The 24,374-nt window shown below is 42.2% G+C and overlaps 2 protein-coding genes across 4 annotated transcripts in view; one reads left to right on the top strand and one right to left on the bottom strand.

Moving 5' to 3' along the window:
* The window catches only part of TBC1D8 (TBC1 domain family member 8), a gene marked incomplete at both ends in the record, with an annotated part of 48,571 nt that extends 33,263 nt beyond the window's left edge, over window positions 1-15,308 (top strand). The window contains 13 exons of the mRNA XM_080613531.1: window positions 733-915; window positions 1,309-1,459; window positions 2,323-2,537; window positions 3,359-3,476; window positions 7,716-8,001; window positions 8,509-8,638; window positions 8,939-9,037; window positions 9,621-9,689; window positions 10,967-11,207; window positions 12,548-12,613; window positions 13,216-13,305; window positions 13,462-13,562; window positions 14,847-15,308. Coding sequence (XP_080469657.1) covers window positions 733-915; window positions 1,309-1,459; window positions 2,323-2,537; window positions 3,359-3,476; window positions 7,716-8,001; window positions 8,509-8,638; window positions 8,939-9,037; window positions 9,621-9,689; window positions 10,967-11,207; window positions 12,548-12,613; window positions 13,216-13,305; window positions 13,462-13,562; window positions 14,847-15,308 — 2,211 coding nt within the window. The remainder of the gene's footprint in view (window positions 1-732; window positions 916-1,308; window positions 1,460-2,322; window positions 2,538-3,358; window positions 3,477-7,715; window positions 8,002-8,508; window positions 8,639-8,938; window positions 9,038-9,620; window positions 9,690-10,966; window positions 11,208-12,547; window positions 12,614-13,215; window positions 13,306-13,461; window positions 13,563-14,846) is intronic.
* A 1,047-nt stretch (window positions 15,309-16,355) lies between these two features.
* RPL31 (ribosomal protein L31) lies at window positions 16,356-22,354 on the bottom strand (the record flags this gene model as incomplete). 3 transcript variants are annotated; one of them, XM_080614278.1, is made up of 5 exons in its annotated part: window positions 16,356-16,421; window positions 16,953-17,065; window positions 19,295-19,420; window positions 21,492-21,608; window positions 22,293-22,354. In XM_080614278.1, 4 exons carry the CDS (start codon window positions 21,596-21,598, stop codon window positions 16,390-16,392), a joined length of 378 nt encoding a protein of 125 aa, XP_080470404.1. In that variant the 3' UTR covers window positions 16,356-16,389. The 3 variants fall into 3 exon arrangements, with proteins under 3 accessions (XP_080470404.1, XP_080470405.1, XP_080470403.1); XM_080614279.1 differs by lacking the exon at window positions 22,293-22,354 and adding an exon at window positions 21,716-22,156; XM_080614277.1 differs by lacking the exon at window positions 22,293-22,354 and having other exon boundaries at window positions 21,492-21,619.
* Window positions 22,355-24,374: the final 2,020 nt, after the last annotated feature.

The raw sequence follows: 24,374 nt of genomic DNA, 5'->3' as shown, positions 1-24,374 counted from the left end.
CTTTCAGCACTTCTGAGGCTGATCAGCAGTGCTGAGTCCAGTTTTGACTCTGCCTCTCCACACAAGAAAAGCATTGACAAATTGGATTAAGTCTAGTGGAGGGCTAAAAGATGGTGAGGGCTGTAGCACGTGCTTTATGAGGAGAGTTTGATGGAGCAGGTCTTGTTCAGCCTGTCTTCTACTAGCTAATGGGGAGTTACGGAGAAGATGGAGCCAGAGACTTCTTGGAGGTGCCAGCTGAAAGATGGGCAGCAACAGTCCCAAAATGTAGCAAGGAGAAGTCCAAATAGATGAAAAGAGAAAGATTTCCCCTCAAGAGTAGGCAGAGCTGGACCAGGCTGCCCAGAGAAGCTTCCTTGGAGCTACTCAACATGAGTGGACACAGCCCCCAGCAACCTGGTCTGAGGGGCCCTGCTTTGAGCAAGGGATTAAAAAGATGGTGTCCCCCGACCTAAATTGTTCTATGGTTCTGTTTTTCAGTTGTTAACTGAAGTAGAAGGTTGTTTGGTAGCTTATCATGAAGGACTCTTAGAGTTTACTAATAACTTCTTTTTTAAAGGAACAGCCCTTTTCCTGACATAAAAATGAATGAGAATTTGTATAAGGTCTTGAGTAAGGTGTGAAAGGTTTTGCTGCAGAAGGCAAAAGCTAACCCAGCTGTGTCTTAAAGATAGCTGGGGACATAGTTCTTAGCCTCTTCTCAGTCATTACTGCTTTGATTCTGCGTTGCAGAACAGTCCTGCCTTTGGATCCACATGCATGCTTGGGGACAGTGAGCCTGTGTGTCTGGGAACAGAGGCTTCACAAAGCAAGGAGAGAAGCGAATGTGGAAAGGACAGCAGTTATTTGCTCAATGCAGAAGCACTAAGATCAGACTTCCATCAGTCAGGAATAGTGGGCCTGGATTTTGGAAAGGTATGTAACATTGGGGGAAGTGGTAGCAGTTGGTGACCTGGGGTTTTTTTTTTGTTTGTTTGTTTTAAATCTGGGGTGACATTCAAACAGATATTAATTTTTAGTAAAATGAACTCTGTATTGGCTGGAGAAATTAGTTGTGGGATAACGGCTTTCCCATTTCATTGGAGTTTTTTCCTCTTCATTTCTTTCTCATGAATATTTATATTTTTTTCTCCCTGTGTGGTGAATTGAATATGCAAAATGGGGAAAGTTGTAGTCCTTAGAGCAGACTTCCCGTTTCCATTGGTATTGGAAAAACCTTGTGGAATTTCTAATATGCAAAATACTTCTGTTTACCAGTTCTCACATGCATGTGATTTGTTCTTTTAAAACATATCTTCTTGTTCCCAGTCTAGGGAGCAAATCAAGGAGAGCCTGTGGGATGACCATTTTGTAGAATATGGCAGAACTGTGTGCATGTTCCGCACAGAGAAGATCAGAAAACTTGTTGCTATGGGAATCCCTGAATCCTTAAGAGGCAAACTCTGGCTGCTCTTCTCAGGTGGGCAAGCTTAGAAATGTTGGCTGTACTCATCGTCTGATTCTGAACACGGCAAAACCTTTAGGCAGGAAATCTCCCAAGGGCAATTAAATGTTGTTTTATGGAGCTTATGATACTGCTTAACAGGAGAGGGATGACCTCAACTGAACTAATAAATGCAAGGAAGTAGCTGGGTAGATTTGTAAAAAATCTATCTCAAGATGACATGACATAATGTGCAGAGAATTGAAATAACGTCATCTTCATCTGTGTAGTTTAAAATTAACATCATGGTTGTATAAAATAATGTTCATCTTCAAGCAACAATTAGATTGTAGCACAAATATTGATTTAACCCTAGCCAAATCAAATTATTGCAAAATAAGGGCATCTTAAAGTCAGCAGCCCTGCTGCTGCTTCTTGTTTAATGTTGGCAGGGGGAATAGAAACTAGAGATGGAAAAAATAACTTGTTTCATACACAGATCTGTCAGAACCAGAATATGCCTACAATATGATCTCAAGTTTAGTCCTTAATCCAGTATATGACATGTTCAAACATTTGCAAAAAGTGGTGGTTTTCCTCCTGGAGGGTGTGAACAGTGCTGAGTACATTTCTCCCCGTAATCCTCTGCTGGGGAAGTTTCCTGCTCAATGTCAGTATTAAGGTGTTTTGAGTGATGTTGTGTCGTGCAAACTTTGCTAATATTTGTTTTGTCTTCTGCTGGGACTTTATTTCTTTCACTGGTCTGGAAATTTCACTAAATTCACAAACCCTGGGGAAGACCATCTTGCTTACATCCTTTTGCACAGTAATTCCCACAGCACCAAGTTTAGCATCATCCTAATCCACTTTGTGTTTTCCTCTCTATCTGCTGCCTTCAGACGCCGTGACGGATCTCGCCTCGCATCCTGGTTACTATGTACATTTGGTGGAGGCGTCCATGGGCAAGTGCTGTATGGCAACGGAGGAGATCGAGCGCGACCTCCACCGCTCTCTGCCTGAGCACCCTGCCTTCCAGAGCGAGACGGGAATAGCTGCCCTAAGGAGGGTGCTCACGGCGTACGCGCACAGGAACCCCAAAATTGGATACTGCCAGGTGAAAAACCCCCAGTGGGATAATGCTCATTGCCTCTTTAGCTCTTTCCTTTCTCCCAGCTTTATCGTACTCTTGGGAGTATTTTTAATGTTGGTTTTCATAAATAACGTCCTTCTAGTTAGGAAAAGACATAATTTTAGCTGCTAAATATAACTTACTTTGGAAAACAAGTGCATAGGCTTAACTGAGGGCTTTGGCTTAACTCAAGTATTCCCTCAGCAGTTTGCAAACTGCATTTAGAGTTAAAGAAGGGAAAAAAAGTTGTTTCTGATGCTTCCCTGTGTTCAGAAGTGTTTTTCTTGCACAATACTTAGAGACCGTGCAAAGTAGATGAGATTCACGTAGAGCACTGGGGCAGAGGTTTAATGAACTGAAGTTCTGCCCCTTTCTTCCCAAACTGATGACAAATTACTAAAGTACTTCGCTCAGCCGGCCAGCTAAAATAATAACTTTACCTTCTGTGCGGCTCCCTGAATTCTGATTGACATCAAACTGGAAAGCAGCCTCAAAACATACTACAGTTGCTTACTTTTTATCTGAGCAAATCCAATACTGTGTTTTCCTCCGCTATTTCCTATTGCTCTTATGAACAGCAGTGTACATAAGCTTGAAAAACTTGTTATGCCTGTAGGTTGCAACTATGTGTTCGCTGTCTGTTACCTTTCTCTTGCTGTTTTGCTGTTTAGGGTTTCTTTGATGGTTCTTTTTTTCATTTTACATCATGTTAGGCTACTTTTCTCTCTTTAAAATGAGCCACAATGTAGCTTTTGTCAGTAGGATTTGCTGTCAGTAACAAATCCAATTTTCTTTGCCCTTGTAAGTCTATGAACATTTTGACCTCCGTGTTGCTGTTGTATGCCAAAGAGGAAGAAGCCTTTTGGCTGCTGGTTGCTGTGTGTGAGCGAATGCTGCCGGATTACTTCAATCACCGAGTGATAGGTGAGCTCTTGCCTCTCTTCTTGCTAACTGGGAAGGGGAAGCTGAACGGCGCTGGGGTGAGTGAAATGCTCAGGGTCTTCTGAGATCCAGAACCCACAAGTGAGGTGGTCCATTGACTTGTGCAGTGGGGCAGCAGTGATGGCTGCTCAGGTTCCAGCTAGGATTGGTTTTGGTTTGAAGGGTTTGAACTGCAAGAACTATAAATATATGCTCAATTTTATAGTTTGTTTTTTTACCTGTTGGTTAGAAGGCAGTGACGCTTTTGCCTGTTAGGTAAAAATAGAAGAGCTTGCATATCTTGGTTAGGCATGTGTGTTCAGTATTGGAGACTCAAGCTGTTTAAGATGAACCTAGGAAAGATCTGCTAGGGTAGCTATTTCTGATCTGACCTGTCTGGGTTGCCTGGCTGCTGGAGCAATACAGGCTTGCATCTGAGCTGGCCCTTTGTAATGAGGGTTGATACAAAACCCTCTGAATGTTAGATGCTGCATTAAGAACTAAGCTCAGTCCTTCTGCAGTGCGTGCCTTCTACTGCATGTGCTATGTCTCCTGTTACTTTCAGTGCAACTATTTTTAAGACTTGTGCAAAGTCTGGCTGCCTAATGCACAGAAAGAGAAGGGCTGAGCAGCTTGAGGCAATAATTGCAGGTATGCATACAAGAAAGAGTTTTTGTTCTTTGTAGTTGCTTTACTTCCTTTTCTTACACAAATATTTGATAGCTTATTCCCTTTTTAATTTCAGCCTTTAGCTGCTCTTAACTCTTTAGCTACTCTTTAGTGTCTGCTGTTACATCATCGCTGTAGCAAAGGGAGGGATCAGTGTAAGTTAGGAGGTGGGGACAGGAGGAAATCCCTGGCAGTAGTGGTTCTGAGAGCTAGAAGTGGTGTGGGCACTCTTGTGCTGCCTGGGAAGAGGGAGAAGACACCTGAGTTATCAAATATTTTGCTTGGGGCATGGGATTGTTACACTTCCCTCCTGACACTGTGCCGCTGCAATTATCGTCTTGTCACTGAACTGGCAGATAAGGAAAGTTAAAGCAGAGTTATTCCAAAGTTAGCTTAATGTGTAGGGTGTTTTGTGGTGCTTTGAATGCCATTGGTATTTTCCAATTATGGATTGGGCACTGTAGCTATCCTGCTTGTCAGCATTTTGGTTCTTGTTTCCAAATGTGATTTTAAATGGCCATCTTGATGACTTACTTCCATGTTTGTCTGTCTTCTTACTTGATTAAAACAGAAACACAGCTTTACAGCTTTATCTGTCCTTGTGCATTTCTAGATATCATCAGCCTGTCTTGAGATACTGATAACTTTGGTGCTTGCTGAGTTATTGCCCTTAAGTAACATTCTCCACACCCAAACTTGAGTTATCCCACTTGGCCAGCCAAATTGCTGCCCTGAGTTGTACTTAATTTTGGTTTTCTATCTTGCCTGTTACTTGCCACGGCTACAGCCTACATTGTTTGAGTGCTGATAGTCTTTGTCATCCTGTCTTTCTGTTTGCTTGTCCTCTGTACCTAAAGGAAAGAGTACTGTGACTCTAGAAGAGGTACTGCCATGGCTCACCACAGTGTGAAGAGCCAGGGGCTTCAGCTCAGAAGTTCCCCTGCTCCCCCTATTCAAATGGCAGCAGTGTAGTTTTGCGGCATGGTCGCTTCACTAAGCAGTTATTTCTGCAGCTTTTATTTACCCTAGACCTTAGTGTGCCAAAATCAGGGCTACTGATCTTCTTCATCCTGCCTCTCCTCTGGTTCCTGTTGCTTGAGTTAGTGTTCTTGGCTTTGCATTTCTGTTGACCTTCTTTTTTGATTTGCAATCAGCTCTTGTCTAAATTTTGTACTGTTTCTTCCTGCATAATACTTCCAAGACCTAACTTTCCCTCTTTGCACTGCCAACACTGTTGTCCAAATTTTGGTCTATATAAATTTGGTGATCTCTGACCTTGCTATCTGTCACTGTGCTTTTCCTCTTCATTGTCAGCCAGTAACCTGTACAGTCAAAACAGCTACTGAATTAATGGCCTCGGTTATAACAGCTCCATCTTAGCTCCATCTTCTCTTGGGCCTTTTCTTTATGATACTCAAAATCTTCTATTTATTTTATTTTTAATAGGTTTTGCTTTCAAATTGTAGGCACTTCAGTCCTACTCAGTCTTTTTATTACATGACCATCTCCTTCCTTCCACCTTGCCAGCTATGACCAATCTGTCTTTTCACAAGTCTTTTCATCATTTCCCTGCTTGTAAATGGGAAAAGCCTGCAGGCGGGGCTGGCACGCATTATCTCCTTATTCAGGAATTCCCTCTGTCCTTCTCCTTTTTTGCAATGCATAGAGGAAATTATAAACAGACAAAGATAGGAACAAGTTATACTTGGGTCAAAAGTGGTGGCAAAGGTCATGCGTATTCTATTCTCGTGTTACCATGGCTTTTCCATTTTCTCCATAACCCAGCAGTCAGTCTTACTCTGTCTGTTAGTCCATCTTCATCTTGATGTAATGATTCTTGAAACACTGAAAATCTAATTTCATTTCTATGATTTGCCTTTTCAGTCTTGGAGATGTTATTTAGTTTGCATCTTGGGTCATCATTTTTTAAATGGATACCCTGCTATTTTTCTACCTCATCATGGTTTCATGCTATAATATGTTAGAGATTCAGTTGCTCAGATTTCGTGGTTTCTCGGAGCCTAATGAAAAGGTGGGCATAAAAGTCACTTTGCATACACCTGCTTGACTTTCATCTACAGTGTTAACACTTAATTATAATAAGATCTATGAAAGATCTGGGCAGCACTGCACATTCGTTTTAAACCTCTGATTTTGCCAGTGCTGCCTGAGTCTTTTATATGTGTGTGCCTATCTGTCTCTGGCTTCCTTCAAATACCCCTTAGCCAGCTCAATCTTTTGTGTCAGTGTTAACTATGGCTATTAAATTATTTATATTAAGCTTGTTAAAAAAAAGCCCAAACAAAACCTGCCCTCTGTTGAATAACCTCGGTCCGTTTTCTCCTCTGTTTTCTTTACCGTTTTATTTATGACGTGAGAAGGCTTTCTCTTCAAAGCAAAGCACCATGCTTGATGTGTTTCTCAAGAGCTCTTTGCCTGTCCCTGGGCACTTATTTTTCATTTGTGGTGCTGTAATGTTTATTCAGCCACCAGCAGAAGCTCTTTGTGGCTTCATGTGAGAAGTTCTAAGACAGAGGAATGTCATAGCTGTGTTTTTTTATGATTTGGATGGAAAGCCAAAAGATGCTGGCTTTGTGCCACGAATTGTCCAGGTTACATTCTGCTTTTGGACCACAGAAGTTTTGAGTGATAAGGGTATATGTGTCTCTGGAATTTCATAGTAATTAAAGTTGTCTCCTAGTATTAGCAGAACATGGACTATGAGAAAGAAATGAAGTAGCTTGAAAGGAAAGAAAAATCTTTGAAAAGCTAACTGCACTTCGTACTTGGGACTATTTTTAACTTGTAGAGTTTTTAGTTAAAGCCTCTGATGTGGCAGATCTGGTTTGTAGACACAGGCCACTTCACTGATACGAAACTACATTGATTCTACGATAGCTGCTGATAAAGCAGGACTGAGCTAGTAGCTAAAAGAGAGCCCATATCTGCTCCTTTTGGAAAGACGGGTTGGGACAGTTAGGAAAGCTTGTATTTGGGCATTGCAGAAATCCTTTGTTCTTTATATATAGATATATATGAGTATATGTTTATATCTGTGCATGTATGGATGTGTAAATATTTTTCTTCCTGCTCAGTGTGTGTAGCCATATCTGGATTTCCATCTTGTTTTTTTTTCACTTAGAACAAAAGCTCCACTGGCTGCTTGCTTGAGTATATACACTGGAGAGGAACATCTTATTTTCATTGCATAGATCCCATGTTGAAAAGTAAAACACTTCAAAAATTGCTTTTGCTAGCACTTCATTATTCTGTGCTCTTTTAGCCAAAACTAACAGCTCTGCTGTTACTATTTCATTGCACTGTAAAGGCACTTTGGAGAATCAACAGTTTTTTTGTAGACAGTTGTACATTAAGGATTATGGACATGAGGATTGGGGCTGAGATCCCAGCAGGATCTCGGGTAGTGGGATTTTTCATTGTAGATGTGTGCGTATCTTGTCAGTTTAAATTTTAGGAAGATCTTGCAGTTGATAGTTGACAGCGATCATTAGCTTTAAAGAATATTTTTTCCAGTGTCAGTCCTGGCTAATACTGTTTGTTTATGACTTGCAGGTGCTCAGGTAGACCAGTCGGTGTTTGAAGAGCTTATAAAAGAGCAACTTCCAGAGCTGGCTGAACATATGAAGGACCTGACAGCCTTAGCTTCCATCTCTCTTTCATGGTTCCTTACCCTTTTCCTTAGCATCATGCCCCTGGAAAGTGCTGTGAATGTTGTGGACTGCTTCTTCTATGATGGGATCAAAGCTATTTTCCAGTTGGGCTTGGCCATACTGGAAGCCAACGCCGTGGATCTGTGTAATAGCAAGGATGATGGGCAGGCCCTGATGATTCTGAGCAGGTATGGCTGGGCAGGAGTACTCCTTCCATCATGGACCATTCTGCCATAAAAAGGCTTTTGGGTGCCATTGTGATACTGACTCTGTAGGCACTGGCAAGACCCTGCGTGTTGCCTTGCTGCTGCTGCTGCTTCTTTCAGTGTCTGCCTTAAACAATGGACTTTGTACATGGATGAGTAGCTGTCCTGTGACATTTCCTGGCAGCGCCGAGACATGCATTGATTGCGTCAGTGTGCAGTATTTACTGCTGCTCTTTGTGCCTTCCCTAGAGTGACGGGCTTCCTGCTCCAGGTTTCAAGGAGAGAGAAGTTTTCTTCCTTGGGCTGCATTTAGTCATTTGGCTGGCTTGCTGTTCCTCAGATGAGTAATCATGAAGGCATTTTTGAAAAGCCCAGCAGCCCAAAAACCAATTTATTTCTAAGTCTGAGCCATAAGACTTGTTTGCTTATTTATATAGAGAAAATCAAAGTGCAGAGTAATCTGTGTTGCTTCTATTTTTTTACTTTCAGGTTTTTAGAGCATGTCAAAAATGAGGAAAGCCCTCTGCCACCTATTGGTAACCACCATGCATTCTTCAGCGATGACCAAGAACCCTCTCCAGTGACTGAAATAGCTAACCTAATTCATGATTCCTATGAGGTAAAATGCTGCTCTGTGTTGACTGGTCAGTTAAGTTTGAATTTTAAAAAAGAAAAAGGTTAAATTCAACATGGATGTTTTAAAAGTTAATATACATTTTACAGATTCCTCGACTAAGTGCTCAAATGCACAAGGCTAAGTGTGGTATAAATACCTACATTGACAGATATATTAGGGACTGGGTATGCTTTTTCCTCATAAAATACCTTAAATATGTTAAAAGTTGGATTTCCAGTAAATAAGAAACACAAATATCATAAAATACTATAAAAATAATAAACTTCTGTTCCTTCCATGTAGAAATTTGGAGATCACTCTGTGGCACAAATAGAGCATATGCGCTACAAACACCGAATACGTGTCCTGCAGAGCCATGAAGACACAACCAAGCAAAATGTGGTGAGTAGGATATTATTTTGACTGAGGTAGCTTAATGTCTCCTCTCTTGAGGCAGGTGCCTTTTGTTTTGTGAAAGGCACTACCAGATCTGGAAAATGGGAAGAATCATTACCAACTCTGGAAAAAGCTCTTTCCTGGTGATGCTCATGGGTTTGGTTTTTCTTTCGTGGCCACATGCATTATTTTCTACTGTGGCTTTAACATTATGAAGGCTTTAACAGTAGGAACAACGGCAAGACCATCCAGCGCAGCACCTTTGTCTCTGTCCATGGCCCTAGGCAGATGCCCCGGGGAGGAGTGTTAGAAGAGAGCAAGGGCCATTCGATGCTTCCCTGGCCTCCTGTGACCTGCAGCTTAGGGACTTCCTGTCTTTGTTTCCAACAGCCCTTGAGGGATTTCTCTTTTCATGGATCTGTCCAACCTGTGAACCTAAAGAAGGGGAAAAATCTGCAAAGATTTTTCAATACTGTGGTTTTCAGCTGTACCAAGTAAAAATAGTCCCTGTGGGGCTCATGGGCCTGCCCATGTCAGTGATGACAGGGGAAAAACAATTGTCATTAACGTGATTGTCTTTATTTTTAAGCTCCGAGTTGTCATCCCAGATGTTTCGATTCTCCCTGAAGATTTAGAGGAATTGTACGACTTGTTCAAGGTTAGTGTCCTTGAGAAGTAGGGGATGCAGTGCTGCTTCAGACCTTGTGTCCTCTGCCACAGCGGTACTTTTTGATTTGGATGGGATCTTGGCATTTTGTCCTTTCTGCAGCTGCCTAATTGTTAAAGAGGGACACTAATGTACTGATCCTTCAAAGGAGAATTGCTTCAGTTTCCTTTCTAACTTGTTGCTTGGAAATCGTCCATAAGAAATTAGGTTCTGGTAACTTTCACATGCAGAATAAATTAAATGCGTAGCTATGCTCACTCTGCCCGGCAGTATGTTTACGTCCTGCTCTCTTAATGCTCTTCAAAGGCAGACTCTGTTTTCCATGGGGGAAAAAATACCCTCAAACTTGTGTCTTTGCTATTGATTCCAAATTTTCTAATGGTTTAGGTTTTTGGTTTTTTTTTTTAGAACTAAAAGCATTTTCTACTTCCATTCTTTTCTGTCAAGCTGATGTTTGAAAGAACTATTATAAAAAATGTTATTTGGAGACAGGGACATCTAAGCCTATATAACTATACTTGATTTAGAGGTCCAAGCATGTAATTATCACCCTTAATGGACCATTTCTTTTGTGTATTGTTCAGTCATAAATACTAGGTACTGAGAATATGACTGTGGTATGTTCTTAGTGTTATGTAGCTTTGTGGCTAAGAGCAGCAGTATCCTCCCTCAATTAGTGGTTGTAAGATGATGCTACTGGGGCTTGCTCTTCAGTGCTTCCCTCCTGCTTCTTGCTGCTCTGATTTTAAGCATGGACTGGCTTGCACTCCTTCCCTTTAGTCAATTCATTTCTTGGTGGTGGTTCCTTTTTCATTAGCTCCCTTGGGACAGCTCATTTTGTTCAGACTCGTTGTTTTCCATCAGTCTGTCCCTAAGGGAAGAATAATAGGTATGGTATCCAAATGGAGAGGTCTGAGAGAGAATAAATGAGCAGGTCAGGCCTGTATAATACTTACTCTTGATTTTGTCTGACCCTCTGTACCTCTGCTTGGTTAGAGACATCCTGGGCCAGATGGGCTAAGAGTTTCAGTAGTCTGCAGTGAATTTCTTCCAAGAATCTGCTGTGTCTCCCTTCAAATTTATTAATTATCCATTGGAAATCATGAGAATGCTTGGCTGCTTTAATTAAAGATTGCTTTTTCTCACAGGAATGGGCTTGGTATCATTCTAACACCTCGCACAAAGAGAATGTTAAGCCTTTTTCTGCTGGTTGTACCCTTGATACTGCACACCACAACCCCACCTCTCCCACCTCTGATTTCTCCTAGAGGGAACATTTAATAAGGTGTTACTGGGAAACAACAAGTCCAGTCAGTGAGCGACATGACCCCAGCAGACCATATGCCGAGCAGTACCGCATCGATGCCCAGCAGTTTGCCAACCTGTACAGGTTGGTCTCGCCCTGGACCTGTGGGGAGCACACCGATGTCCTCGCCCAAAGGACTTTCAGGCTCCTGGATGAGAACATGGACAGGTTGATTGAATTCAAAGGGCTCGCCAGCTGCTTAGGTATCCACTTCCCTGTGGGCTGGAAGGTGGGGAGAGCCGGGGGGGGTTGGTACATGGGTGAGACATGCATGTATAAAATGCCATTCAGCTGGCAGGGGAGGATGTGGGCAGATGGTTTTCTTGGGCTTGTAATTAGCCTAGTCAGTGGCTTTTACTAATTTTTTTGTGTTTCAATCACCTGAAGTTGATTAGATTTCAAAGACAGCCTAAGGACAGGATTGAATATTCGCAGAATCACAGAATGGATTGAGTTGGAAAGGACCATAAGATCATCTATCTATTTCCAACCCCCCTGCCAGGGCAGGGATGCCTCACACTAGACCAGGTTGCCCGGGGCTGTGTATTAAAATTATTCAGGTCTGCATTGAAGGCTAAGAAATCCTCTCTACGGGATTGTTGTTCTCAGTACACCTCTTTGTAACCACTTCTTGAAGACTTAATCTTACACAACTGACTGCTCTTTGCCTTGTATGTTCACAATAAGCAGAACAAAAAAAATTTGGCCAGCATGGATGGAGAGCTGTGCTAGGGTTGGTCTTGCGGCCACCAGCTGCTCTAATGAGATGAGACTGCCCATCCCAAAATCCAGCTGAAGAAGAACATGCCACATCACCACTGTTGCCTGACCCCAAGTGAAAAAAGAAATCTCTATCAACATTCAGAGCTTCAATAAAAATCAGTAAATCCATATTTGCACCAGTTATGCTTTTTAGAACTTTCTGAAGTGAATCAAGGCACCCTCTATTACACTGTTGTTTGATTTTGATTCTTTGAAGGATTCAACTTTGAATTAAATGTAAAAAAAAAAAGGTCTTCACAGTATTCCAGTGCACTTGAAAGTTTAGAATCTTATTTCTACTGGTCATTGAACAGATGAATTATATTACATATGATGTAATTTTCTCCTTTGGGCTTACTCTATAGAAGAGCAAGAAGGGATGAAGGGGAGAAATATTAAGAATATGGCGGCCTCAAAAGGAGTTTTCTGCCTCTCCCCTCTCACGCTGCTGTTAATCTGTGGCAGCAAACAGCTCTTGCTAGATTCCCTGCCATCCTCCTTGGTATTTTTAGCCGATGCTGAGGCTCCATAAAGTTAGGTACTCCCAGTCTATTTGACAAGAACAAAGACCAAACCAGATGGCTCTCACCTGCTGTTCCCCATTGACAAGCACAACTTTAAATATTGCAATGTAATATACTGGCCATATGTTTTAGTGTATTGTCCATACAAACAATTCTCTTTTGTACACAGAGAGATGCCTGATTTATTTTAAACTGTGGAAGCAAATGCTCTGGTCCCACTTCCTTTTGTTCTTTTTTTTTTTTTTTGTTCCTTGCAGATGTTATGTATAATGGAGAAATGAATGAAAAGATAAAGTTACTATATAAGCTGCATATCCCACCGGGTAAGAATTCTAAAAGGGAAGGAATACCATAGTTCCCAAAAGATAATCTCTTGCTTAAAGCTTTTGGGAAAAGGCTGCATAATGAAGAACTCCATCTTGCTTCCTTCAGCTGGGAGCATATAGGATGTGCATTTGTAATTTGCATTATAAAAATTACTCCAGTCAAAACCATTTTGGATTTATAGATATATATAATGTCAAGGCTCACATCTGCTGCATTCATAGATAATTTGCAGCCAATTATACTGTTACTTCCAGACAAAATGTGAACTGAAGGAGTGGTTTTGGGTGGCTTTGTACTCTGTATACAGTAGATCTCTATCACATCTTGATCCAGCTTTGATGAGGTGACAAAATTCTGTGGCAGTTTCTCTGTGCAAAGTTCTTAATTAAATGTACCACTCTTGGCAAACTTCTGACTCTTGCTGCAGCACCAGTCTGTCTTACTTACAGTAACACAACCTTACAGTAGGATTTAATGAAGTACTGTTTAAAAACATCCTGGCCCAATTACTTTGCTTTCTTCAAATATTTAAATTAAATAATCATTATGCAGCATTTGAAGAATTAATCATTACATTTATCACTTGTTTTTTTGATAGCTCTCACAGAGAATGAACGAGACAGCCAGTCACCATTGAAGAATCCTTTGCTGTCGACTTCAAGACCACTAGTTATTGGAAAATCAAACGGTATGTCCAAAATGGTTCCCTAATGCGTGTGCATATGAGAACCAACTTCCCATTTGCTAACCCTGTATCATCTCTTCTCTCTCAGGTTTATTCTCAAATGTCAACTTACTCCAATGACTTGAAAACTAATTCTTTTTTGTGTCTGCTCCAAAAAAGGTGATGCAGTAGATTACCAGAAGCAGTTGAAGCAGATGCTGAAGGATCTTGCCAAAGAAAAGGATACTAAAACTGAAAAAGAATTGCCAAAAATGAGCCAGGTATGTGTCTTAGAGGCTTTAGTTTGTTTTTAAAGAAATGGAGAGCACTCGAAAATGCAGTGACTGAATACAACAGTTCAACTCTTTCTGAGAAGGCATAACTTCAGCCTAGCTTAGACTCAGTCCTTTAGAGAATTGAGCTCCTCTCATCCAGAGAGCAGGTGTTTAAGGACTCTGAGCTACCTTTGCTACCTGCTCCCTCTCCTCAGACTGGCTGGTGAATAGAAAGAACTTCACTGACCCACAGCGTAACAGGCTGGAAAAAGCCCTCCTCCTAAGGCAAAAGAATTCCCAAGAATGAATACTGCTGTTCTGTCTTCCCTGGCCTCCTCTCCACCAGACTGCTGTAACTTCTTTCTTAGCCCCACTACCAACTGAGCCTTGCCCTGTCTTAGCCAAACACTAACTAGAACTGCATGAAGTAAGAAAAACAGCTGAAGGCTCTCATCATCTTACCATCTCCTCCCTAATGCTAGCAGAGCTCTGTGTATCCTGTTGGCCTAAGGAAATCTGCAGGGAAAATGGTACTGAATTAGTAAAACAAATGTACAGACATGCAAAGAAAGATGTGACTATACCCAGAACCCCTTTGTGCTGGTGTTGCTAAATAAAGTTTTAAATGGATGTCATGTACCTACACTATCAGCTCAACTGGAACACACCTCTCTTATAAACGCATTGCTTGACTATACTTCCTGCAGTCCCTTTCACCCTGAATTAGCCATCCTATGATTGTATGAATCTTGGACTCATAAATTTCCTAGCAGGATATGGAAGCATCTTCTCTAGCCTGATAATCATCTGTGATGGGTGGGGAATGGAGGGAGAGGCAGGGGAGATGTCTGAATTTTGTTAGTAGAAGAGCTGGGGAAAGATGGGAGAAACAGCAGACGGGAAGTTGCTTGCAGACCTGTGCATGGCTGCTTTGGTTGCAACTCATTCTTTGTAACAGCCACTAGTTTCCCACCAGTAATGGATTGTATCCCTTGCCTTGCATCTTACTTGACCTTTGGACATCTGGGATGCTCTGATGTCCTTCATCAAGGCAGCAAAAAACTTTTCTGCTCTGTTCCCTTTTTATTTGCAGCAACAAGGTTTCCTAGTATCTGTGGGTTGAAATCTCTTCAGTAGCATTTCTTTAAAAGCAGGTAGGAATTATATAAATGAGTATATAAATGTACATGGCATTCTGCCTTCCTTTGCAGTACTGCATCCTCACCTGAATCCTATGCTTAGTTACCCACAACCTGGCTGTTCAGTAGTTTGTTTTGTCATCCTTTACAGAGGGAGTTCATTCAGTTCTGCAAAACCTTGTATAGCATGTTTCATGAAGATCCAGAGGAGAATGATTTGTATCAAGCCATTGCCACTGTGACCACACTGTTACTTCAGATTGGAGAAGTAGGACAAAGAAGCATAAGCCTGGGGAGTGGATCAGATGAGTTCACAGAGGACTTGCAGCCTGAGGCCTCCACTTCAGACCAGGATGCTGTTTTTACTGACACTGTGAAGACCTCTCAGAAAGACTCTCAACCTTCTCCTGTGACTGAAGGGGACTGGACTGTCTCTTTTGAACATATTTTAGCATCCCTTTTGACTGAACAGTCATTAGTTAACTTCTTTGAAAAACCCTTAGAACTGAAGCCAAAACTTGAGAATGCAAAGTTAAATCAATATAGTCTCAAAACAAGTGGAATGAGCTGCCAGTCACGAGGGGAACATACAAAACTAAACACACAGTCATAGCAAACCCATCAAAACAAAATGCACTGAAGTAATGCCAAAGCACATACTGTAAGAGGCTTTCAGTTAGCAGTGGACTTTTGATAAACAATTTATTGGTCTGTGGTTTTCAGTTTAAGAGCTTTGAAAGCTAAAAGATATATAGGATTGTTTTGTGCCATTGATTTATTAATTATGTTCTTGTTTTGAATGTCAAAGGAAACATCTGTCTACAGTGTGAAGACACTGAGTCCTCTTCCGCATTGGGAGAGCAGAGGCTGGCTCCCGTTGTCCTTTTGAACAGAGGAAAACACTTCTCAGCTACTGTCTGCAGTTTGGGTTGCCTTTTTTGCACTAATACTGAAAACTGTTTCAATGCTGGTAATTGAAACTATTTTAATATATTTGGTTGTATTCCAATTTGTATGTCTTGCTGAAATGTTAAGTGTACATGGACTGTGCTTCTGATGTTGGTCTGTGAAAACATGCACTTTTCAATAAACCCTTTTTGTACCAGACTTGTATTAACAATATTTGTTGATTTATGGAAGCAAGTGCCTTTGGTCCCTACTTCATTAAACTAACTCCCTGACCTAGCATGCTCACAATTAATTCACGGGTTGGAAGGCCACGTTTCAGTGCAGAGCACAGCCCTGCTTCAGAGAAGCTCACTGATTCTGCCTGGGAGACTAGAGAGGCACTAAATACAGGGAGTTTATGTTATTCGTAAGAGATTACATGTATGAAGTAGTACTCTAAGTTTTGGGGGCTGGGGTTGTTGTTATTTACTTTTTTTAAAACAAACTTGTCCTTAAAATAGCTGTGTAGTGGCTCTTAATTCCCACAGGAATGAAACAAAACCACTAGGACTTTGCCACCCCTATAGCAACACCCACATCTCTTCCTTATTCCATATCTAACAGAAGTCTACAGTACGATTAAGAAAGTTATACACCCTTATATACAAGCCCAAAGAAAGTAAGATACTTTAAGATGTTGTCACCTGTTCAATTCAATGCTTCATGGATGAGAGCTTGAAGAGACTGGACAATAAAAGAACCAACTTAGGAATAAAGTTTATCTTTTTATTGTAATGAAAATCAGTTTAATTTTCATCCACATTGACTGTCTGTAGACCTGCAAAACAAGAAACTGTATCACCACCTACTGCTAGCACAATTCCCTTTGTGTATATGCAAGTCTTCACAAGAAAGCGCACCTACAGTTTCAAAGCTAGTTTGGTGATCGCCTTCTGGAAGAGCATTACTACATAGACAAGTACTTCACCAAAAGCTTCATATTAAAATAATTCTGCAAATAAGACACTTCTCAGATGACAAGCAGAAAAGGCTCAACCTGCTTGAGCTTTTGACATTAGAGGATGGACTTTATATGAGAGAACAAACTTTAAAACTACCCTAAAAACTATGGCCAATGTGTTTTATTCTCAAAATTTAAATGATAGTTCACTAAATCCTGTGTTTACTTTTTAACGCTGATCAGGCAAGCTAGCAGCCCTGTTCCCTACGGCAGAGCTAGTTTAAGCCAGCAGTCTGGCCCCTTCAGCATGATTTTCATCTGAATTTTGCACTGCAAGGGGAGCTGTCCCACTTTGCTACTTGCTCAGAAAACACAGCACAAAGGAAAAGAGATGGCATGCAACCTCACCTTTGAATGTTGTGACTGGTACATAGGTAACCAGTGTGTATAGCTTGTTTGGTGAATCTTCATCCTCATTGCGCTTTCTGGACAAACGGACACGGATACGGTAAGGAACATTCCTAAAATAGAGACAACAGATTAATTTTCAGTAAAATATGTACAGAAACCTGATAATCCATAGAAAAGTTCATTGCTCTACGATTACTCTCCCCCCCTTCAAATTCTTAAGCTTTGCCCATTTGTGCAAAGACATGATGAGTTAATTCTATTTCTATCTCAGCATCATAACAAGACAGAAATCCTGTACCTTAGAGGTTGTACTGTTTGCCTTAGAGGAACTTTTTGTTTTGGTTTTTTTTTTTTTTTTTTTTCAGTTTTGTTAATGTCAGCAGCTAAGATTTAACTGGCCCTTGAATAAGATGATCTCGTAATTCAGTGGGAGCATAAAGTCAGAAGCGGATCTTCTGTCCACTACTGATTGAGGAAATACACTATGAAGATGATCATGAAGCACACTGTGGATGATAACAGTAGTTATAACTACTATTACTACAGTTAGTAACAGCAAGCAGCTGTTACTAACATTTCTTACTAGAACAGAAAAGAGTGAGGAAAAACCCCCCCAACAATCTGTTCTGAAAACCTGAGGCCCCTGTCAAGAGTCAGAGTACTGTCCAATCTGTATGCCAGAAGTCACACGGAAATTCTAGTGACTGGTAGACCTGAACCAAGATCTTATTCACAAGCATACAACTGATCCAACATTTGATCCAACATTGTGAGCTTCCTCACAAAGCGTGTGGAAACACAACTAATTCACTTAAGACGATTTTGATTGCAAGTCTGTCCGGGGTTCAGCTGTAGCAGTCATTTTTCTCCTTCTCAGTAGCATGGAACCTAGGACAAAGTCAAAGCTCAGCATCCTCCACTAAAACTGCCCAAAATACACTGCTGAGGGCACAAAGTAATTCATCCACATCATTTTTCAAGTAACCTCTCACCCTCAAATGAACTTGAGAGTTTGGGAAACTCCTGTGCAAAGTACTTTGCTTCATAGCATATGTGAAGGAACTTCCTACTTGCTGTATGTTCTCAAGAGCATACTTACTAAATCAAATGGATACAGTTAAGACGTGGGAACTTGCTTTGACTTACTCCCTTCTTGAAACAAGTCAACAGCATTTTTCACTACTTTACTTAGATGACTGACTATCATAGTAGCTGGCCTCTTTTTTGATTTTAGCCTCTCCTGAGCCTTCCAGAGGAAGGTATTTTACTTTGCATACATTATTTACTCTAACCAGTGAAAACTGCATCTTCACACTGGAAAGACAAATGTGAGGACTCTTTCCTCCACAGACTGCACTTCTACCAGCTAAGTCTTGATTAGCAGCCTCACTACTAAGCTTTGAAGATACACTGTCAGCTGGTTTATTGCTATTTCTTCACTGCCTATGAACTGGAACATCTCAACAGGAAGGACAAAGAACCCCTGCCCAGAACGCCCAGTAACTTAGTCCCATCTTCCCACTCTGTCTTTGAAGGAAGGGTTGGCCTAAGCACACAGCTCTAGGTAAAGTACTGTAAATATGTCAAGAGGCTAGAGTTGGGAATATAATTCCTAGGAGACATGGTTTAAAGCAAGGGCTCAGGTGTATCTAGTTATCACAGTATTAATCCCTACCAGTTAATGTTTTACTATGATTTAAGACATCCCACTCCTCACAGGAGTCTTTTTCAGACCATCTTCGCACATGTCAAATGCCAAATCAGCTGCCTCTGTAGCAGTGATTTAACACTGTAATTTCTGCCCCCTAAACTACTTAGCATTTGTACTCCCACAAGATTAATGGCCCTATTTAAAATACACCTCACTTTTTCCCTTTGTAGTATTTCAATATCAATGCAGCATGCTTTGACCTACACCTGTTTAAACACATGACACAAATCCCAGGTACTTATCATGTACTGCAGATATCACTAAAAAGCCATGTTTCTAAAAACTGCTGCAACAGGGATTGGGATACTACAGTATTACAATACTCCAATCCTTTCCTTCCCCCTGCCTTCTGTCCCAAAGCCCACATTCCTTCTTTCCTTTGCTTTATTCTTATTAGAGGTAGGAGGAAGTTCTTTTCAATGCCAGCCAGAGTTTACCAAAGCTTCACTACAAATATGCTGAGGGAGCTGATCAGAAACACAGAGGTTACAGAAAGCTTAGCCTAGCAAGCATTTGGAAAGAATATGAATACTGGAAGTCATATTTTTTTTTTTTCCCCAAGTCCTGTACCTCCACATACAGTTACAAGGTTCTTCCTCACCCACTAAGAAAAGTTGCAGAAACCTACCTTATTCCTTTAGCCCAGACTGCTTTGTTCAACCTGGTGTCGATGCGAACATCAGGGGTACCCATTTCCTTCATCGCAAATTTGCGGATCTCCTTAAGAGCACGCGGTGCTCGTTTCTTGAAGCCCCTGGGACAAATTCAAAAGGCATTTCTTTAACTTTAGGACAAGCTGCATTATAACATGACTAGACCTTTACTCTGGTAGACAGCTGCTAACCTTAATACCTATGCCTAATAGAAACCACACACAGAATCATAGAATGGTTTGAACTGAAGGGACGCTAAAGCTCATCTAGTTCCAACCCTCCTGCCATGGGCAGGGACACCTTCCACTTGAGTAAGTTTCTCAAAGTCCCATCCAAACTGGCCTTAAACACTTTATGAAGAATAATTTCAGTTAAATTTTGCAACTGCCAGATTGCCCAGATGTCTTATTCAAACAGGATGACATTAAAACTTATTGCAATACTACTTGAGAGATCAGAGCTTTCACAAATACTCTGAGTAACAGCTGATGAGAAAAGCAGTACAAACAATAGTAACATAAACTTGACAAAACTGTATCTGTATTGAAATAAACAGCAGAACAAAAATGATGCTATTCTAAGTAATAGCTTCTGCTAAACAGAATTTGATCATTGAATCATAGAATAGTTAGGGCTGGAAAGGACCTTAAGATCATCTAGTTCCAACCTCCCTGCCATGAGCAGGGACACCTCACACTAGACCATGTCACCCAAGGCTCTGTCCAACCTGGCCTTGAACACTGCTAGGGATGGAGCATTTACCACTTCTCTGGGCACCCTGTTCCAGTGCCTCACCACCCTGACAGTAAAGAACTTTTTCCTTCTATCTAACCTGAACTTCCTCTGTTTAATTTTAAACCCATTCCTTCTTGTCCTATCACTACAGTCCCTGATGAAGAGTCTCTCTCTCGCATCCTTGCAGGCTCCCTTCAGATATTGGAAGGCTGCCGATGGTTACTTTCTTCACATTAGCAGGACTGCATCAATGCCACCACGGCAGGGGGGCTGGAACTACATGATCTTAAGGTCCTTTCCAACCCTAACTATTTTATGATTCTATGAGAACGGCTTTGGGTTTTTTTGCAAGTATAGCTTGTCTCATGCTTGTTATGGACAGATTCTGCACAATTGGACATTTATACTAAAAGTTACAGCTGCACTGTGTTGTGCCATATGTATTATTTCCACACTGTGACACGCAACTAGTACCAGTAGTATCTGAGGTCCCACAGTGGGTTCTATTTAGTATTATTTGCACACTGCTGTTGACATTTAGTGCTGGAAATTGGAAGTGTGTGAAGGATTACAACTGAGACAAGCATTAAACAACAAATATTGCACCCCTAAGTACTTCATGCCTAAGAAGAGGATAACACGAAAAGAAAAGTGGATAGCAGGATCATCAGTATTAAAAACAGGCTGAATTGCCATAAGCAATCAACAGGCAAGGCTAGAACATCTTATTGCCATTTAAAGGTGCCACTGCCTCCCAACATAACCCATGGGTTTGCAATACTGTCTCGTTTCTCTCTTTTTCTAAGTCAGCTTCAGCATTTTCACCAATTGTTTTGTTTTGGATATAGTCTTCTTCCACGTGACTGCAGCCAAAGAGAATCAAAGGGAGATGCAGCTTCTCAAGAAGTACTCTCAAGCACTTTATCATGTAAAGTGATATCATGTAAAGTGATATCATGTAAACAACATGGTTGTATGAGGTTCAACATTTTGTCAGGTAAAAAGTTACTCTTGTCTGCACACAAGTATTGTTTCAAGCAAGTCATACCCCAATTTACACCTCACACAATTTAGTGATAAGCACAGAGCCAATCATCTGATGACAACAGTATCTCATTTCTAAAACTTACTATAGGGGGCTAAACTTTAAACCACCTGGGACAGATGCCAACCTGTGCACAGAGCTAAACAGATCTAACTTCAAATTAAGTCCAGGAACACCCACAAAAAAAGAAACACGCTTGTTCCCAAAATCCACATGCTAACTGGAGGTCTGCATAGGTACAGAGCTGCTTCCTCAAGACTCAACTGTAGCACAACAGACTAAGCTGTCACACATTAGCATCAGTGCCAGTAAAGATTTGTTCTCTGCCATTTAAAACCAACTTCCAACACTGCATTTGTGCAAGACCTGTATCACTGATAAAAAGAACTTACACGCCATGGATCCGCTTGTGAATGTTGATGGTATATTCTCTAGTTACCACCTCATTGATGGCAGAGCGTCCCTTCTTTTTCTCACCACCTTTCTTTGCGGGAGCCATCTGAGCAAGGCTGAAAAGCATCCATATATGCATCAAACACAGACCCACCTTTTCCCCTGCCACCTTCCCTCCTCAGATCCTCACAAGCCACACCACTCCTACGTTCAGAAACTTAACTTTAAACTTAATTCATCCCCGGGGTCGCAGCAGTTGCAGATTTTATACAGCAATTTTCCAGCATCACAAATGCTTTACTTTCATCTCCCTGACAGGAACATGAAACAGATCTGAGACTGACAGCATCCCATGAAGACTGGGCTCCTGGACAGCCCACCCTGTCCCGCTGCAGCATGTCCAAGCCCCTTCCTGCTCCGACGCGACCCAGGTGGGTAGCTCAGCCAGTCCCGAAAAGGAGACAGCGGTGACAGAGAGGCTCCTTCCAGGGTCTGACAGTGGTCTACGGCTTCCTTCTCCCTCACCAACGCCCAACACGGGTCGTAAACCCCCACAAGGCCCCCACAGACCTCCCCGAGCCCGCGCCTTGCCCGCCTCGGCGCAGGCCTAAGGGAGCGAGGGGGGTACAGGGAGATGAGCCCGAGCCCCATCGAACACGAACCGCCGAGAGGCACCACTCGGTGCCTCCCGCACCGGAACGTCCCCCCACGCCGAGCCAGGCGAAGGACTCCCCGGGCGACGGGGTCTGCAAGGCAGATGAACACGGATTCAACACACAGGCCCCCAGACCGCAACTCACCCCGCCCGGGTACCGGCCGGAAAGGACTGCGCACAGAACTGTGGGAGCCAAGAGTCCTTCCGGGATGTGGGTAACGCCGACTGCGCCGGCGCCGGGAGGGGCCGAGGCAGGTCGCGCTGCGCATGTGCAGGGTGATTGTTCGTTCCCAACGTTCCCCGTGTGCTGGTACCGAGGAGTGGCAGGGGGTTTGTCCCGACGGATGTTTGAGGTGTAGGTTCCGGCTCTCCCGACCCGAGGGTTGCTTCTGGCGCAGCCTGAGTCGATATCCCTGAGGATATCGGGTGGCCTTCAGGTGGCCACCTGCCTATATGCCATCACTGCTTAGGCACCTTTATTTTAGGTGGAGTGTTGTGTGGGGAGCTCGGCTTCAGATGGGGTGGTGTGCTTCTAGCAAATAGCTTTTCTTGTTCAGATGCGCAGTCCCTGTTTTCGAGGCAGAAGCTGGGTGTTGCAGTGGCCCTGCCACCACAGCCCAGGGAGAACAAATGCTCCAAGTTGAGACTGTGTCTGAGCAAGCTTGGTCTCGGCTATAATGAATCACAACAGCCCAGCTCTATGAAGAGGATTGGTATTGCGTTATGTGTTAAACAGGGAACAAGTGTAATAATCCAAACCCAGAATGTGTGTACAGGGATGAAATGAGGCAGAGCGTGAAAAACTAGGTACTGACATAAATCTGTTATTGCAAGTGCTCTGTACCCATCCAAACAGTGTAATAAACCAGCTTATTAGAAAACCCCACCCTATTTACAGCTGCTCCCTGTTAACAGCTTACAGTAGTGCTGGTTTTAGAAAGGTAAGTGTTTGCTCTGAGGCTGAGCTTGGTTTGGACATACCTGTTTGCAATCAGAAGAGATGTAGGTGTATTATAACTATCCCTGAGAGTAAAATAAATTCCTCAAGGGATTTTCTCTTCCTGTGACTTCCATCATAGTAGTTGAGATCTATCAAGTGCTGCTTCCACTGTGCTTTCTGTTGTGGTGCTCGTGTTCCTTCGTTACCTTTTTCCTGCGTGCACTGATTGGCCTACAGATTTATTCTCCCATTTCCCAGAATAAGTCCGTACAGGACTGGGTGGAATTTATGAAGTTAGCCTCTAATTTATGAAGTTTGGCCAGCTGGCCTTTGCTTAGGTTTGTCTACAGTTAAAGGAAAGAAAGAGGTTCCCTCAGACATGAAGTGGAAGCACCTTAGGGTTTAGCTTCTTTAAACTTCATCTGGTGGGGTCACTCTTGCTTCAGTGAATGCAAGCAATAAGCAGGATAACCCAGACTAGTACCTGAAGTTAGCCGTAGAAACACTTTTCTTAGAGACCAGATCTGATATCTAAACACCTTTTAGAAAACAGATACTTGATTCCCTGATCTTCTCTCAATGAAGTAAGCTAATGTGGACTGAAATGCAGGTGTACTGATCAGTGCTACCAGCCAGTCTTGCTGTGGAAGGAGTGAGGTCGTTTTGCCAGTGGGTTTTCTTCAGGAGATTTATAGCTTTTTCTGAACTAAGGGCACATGAACCTTTATAATTTCTCAGAAAGTTTACTTTACCACTTCCTTCTCTCAGTCCAATTACCTCCATGGTTCCTCTATAGCATGAAAACCACAGCTGAACACCCACGTGTGATATGGTGGGAAGGGCAGCATGGTCTGCACCCTTCTGAAGGTAACACCGACTTGGATGGCTGCAAGCTGCCCTGGGGGCCATCCCCTTTCAATCTTGCCGTGGTGAATGAAAACACTGCTATGCTGTTATTTACATGGTTCTGTGTTGGAGGTTGCTGCTCCTGCCGCAGTTTCAGCAGAGGGAAATCAGACCTGGACCTTGGCTGCTTCATCCTGCAATATATTTGAATTTAATGTGAAGAAGAGTCTGCACAGGGATGCTGAAGTGGAAACTAGACTGTCTACAGTGTGGGCATGGTAGCAGTTCCAGCAGAGATGCATCACAAAACTCAGGATAGTGATATCTTAGAACACTGAAGCTGGACTTGAGTCAAAGCCCTGGCATGGGCTGGGTCAAACCATTCTTTAAACCATCTATTTTGTCCTAAGCTAAAACTGGTTGGAAGTGCAGAGCTGCTCA

This window comes from Psittacula echo (genome assembly GCF_963264785.1).
Source record: "Psittacula echo genome assembly, chromosome: 3".
NCBI lineage: Eukaryota > Metazoa > Chordata > Aves > Psittaciformes > Psittacidae > Psittacula > Psittacula echo.
Note: the sequence above shows the minus strand (reverse complement) of the source record. Positions and strands in the feature narration are given on the sequence as shown.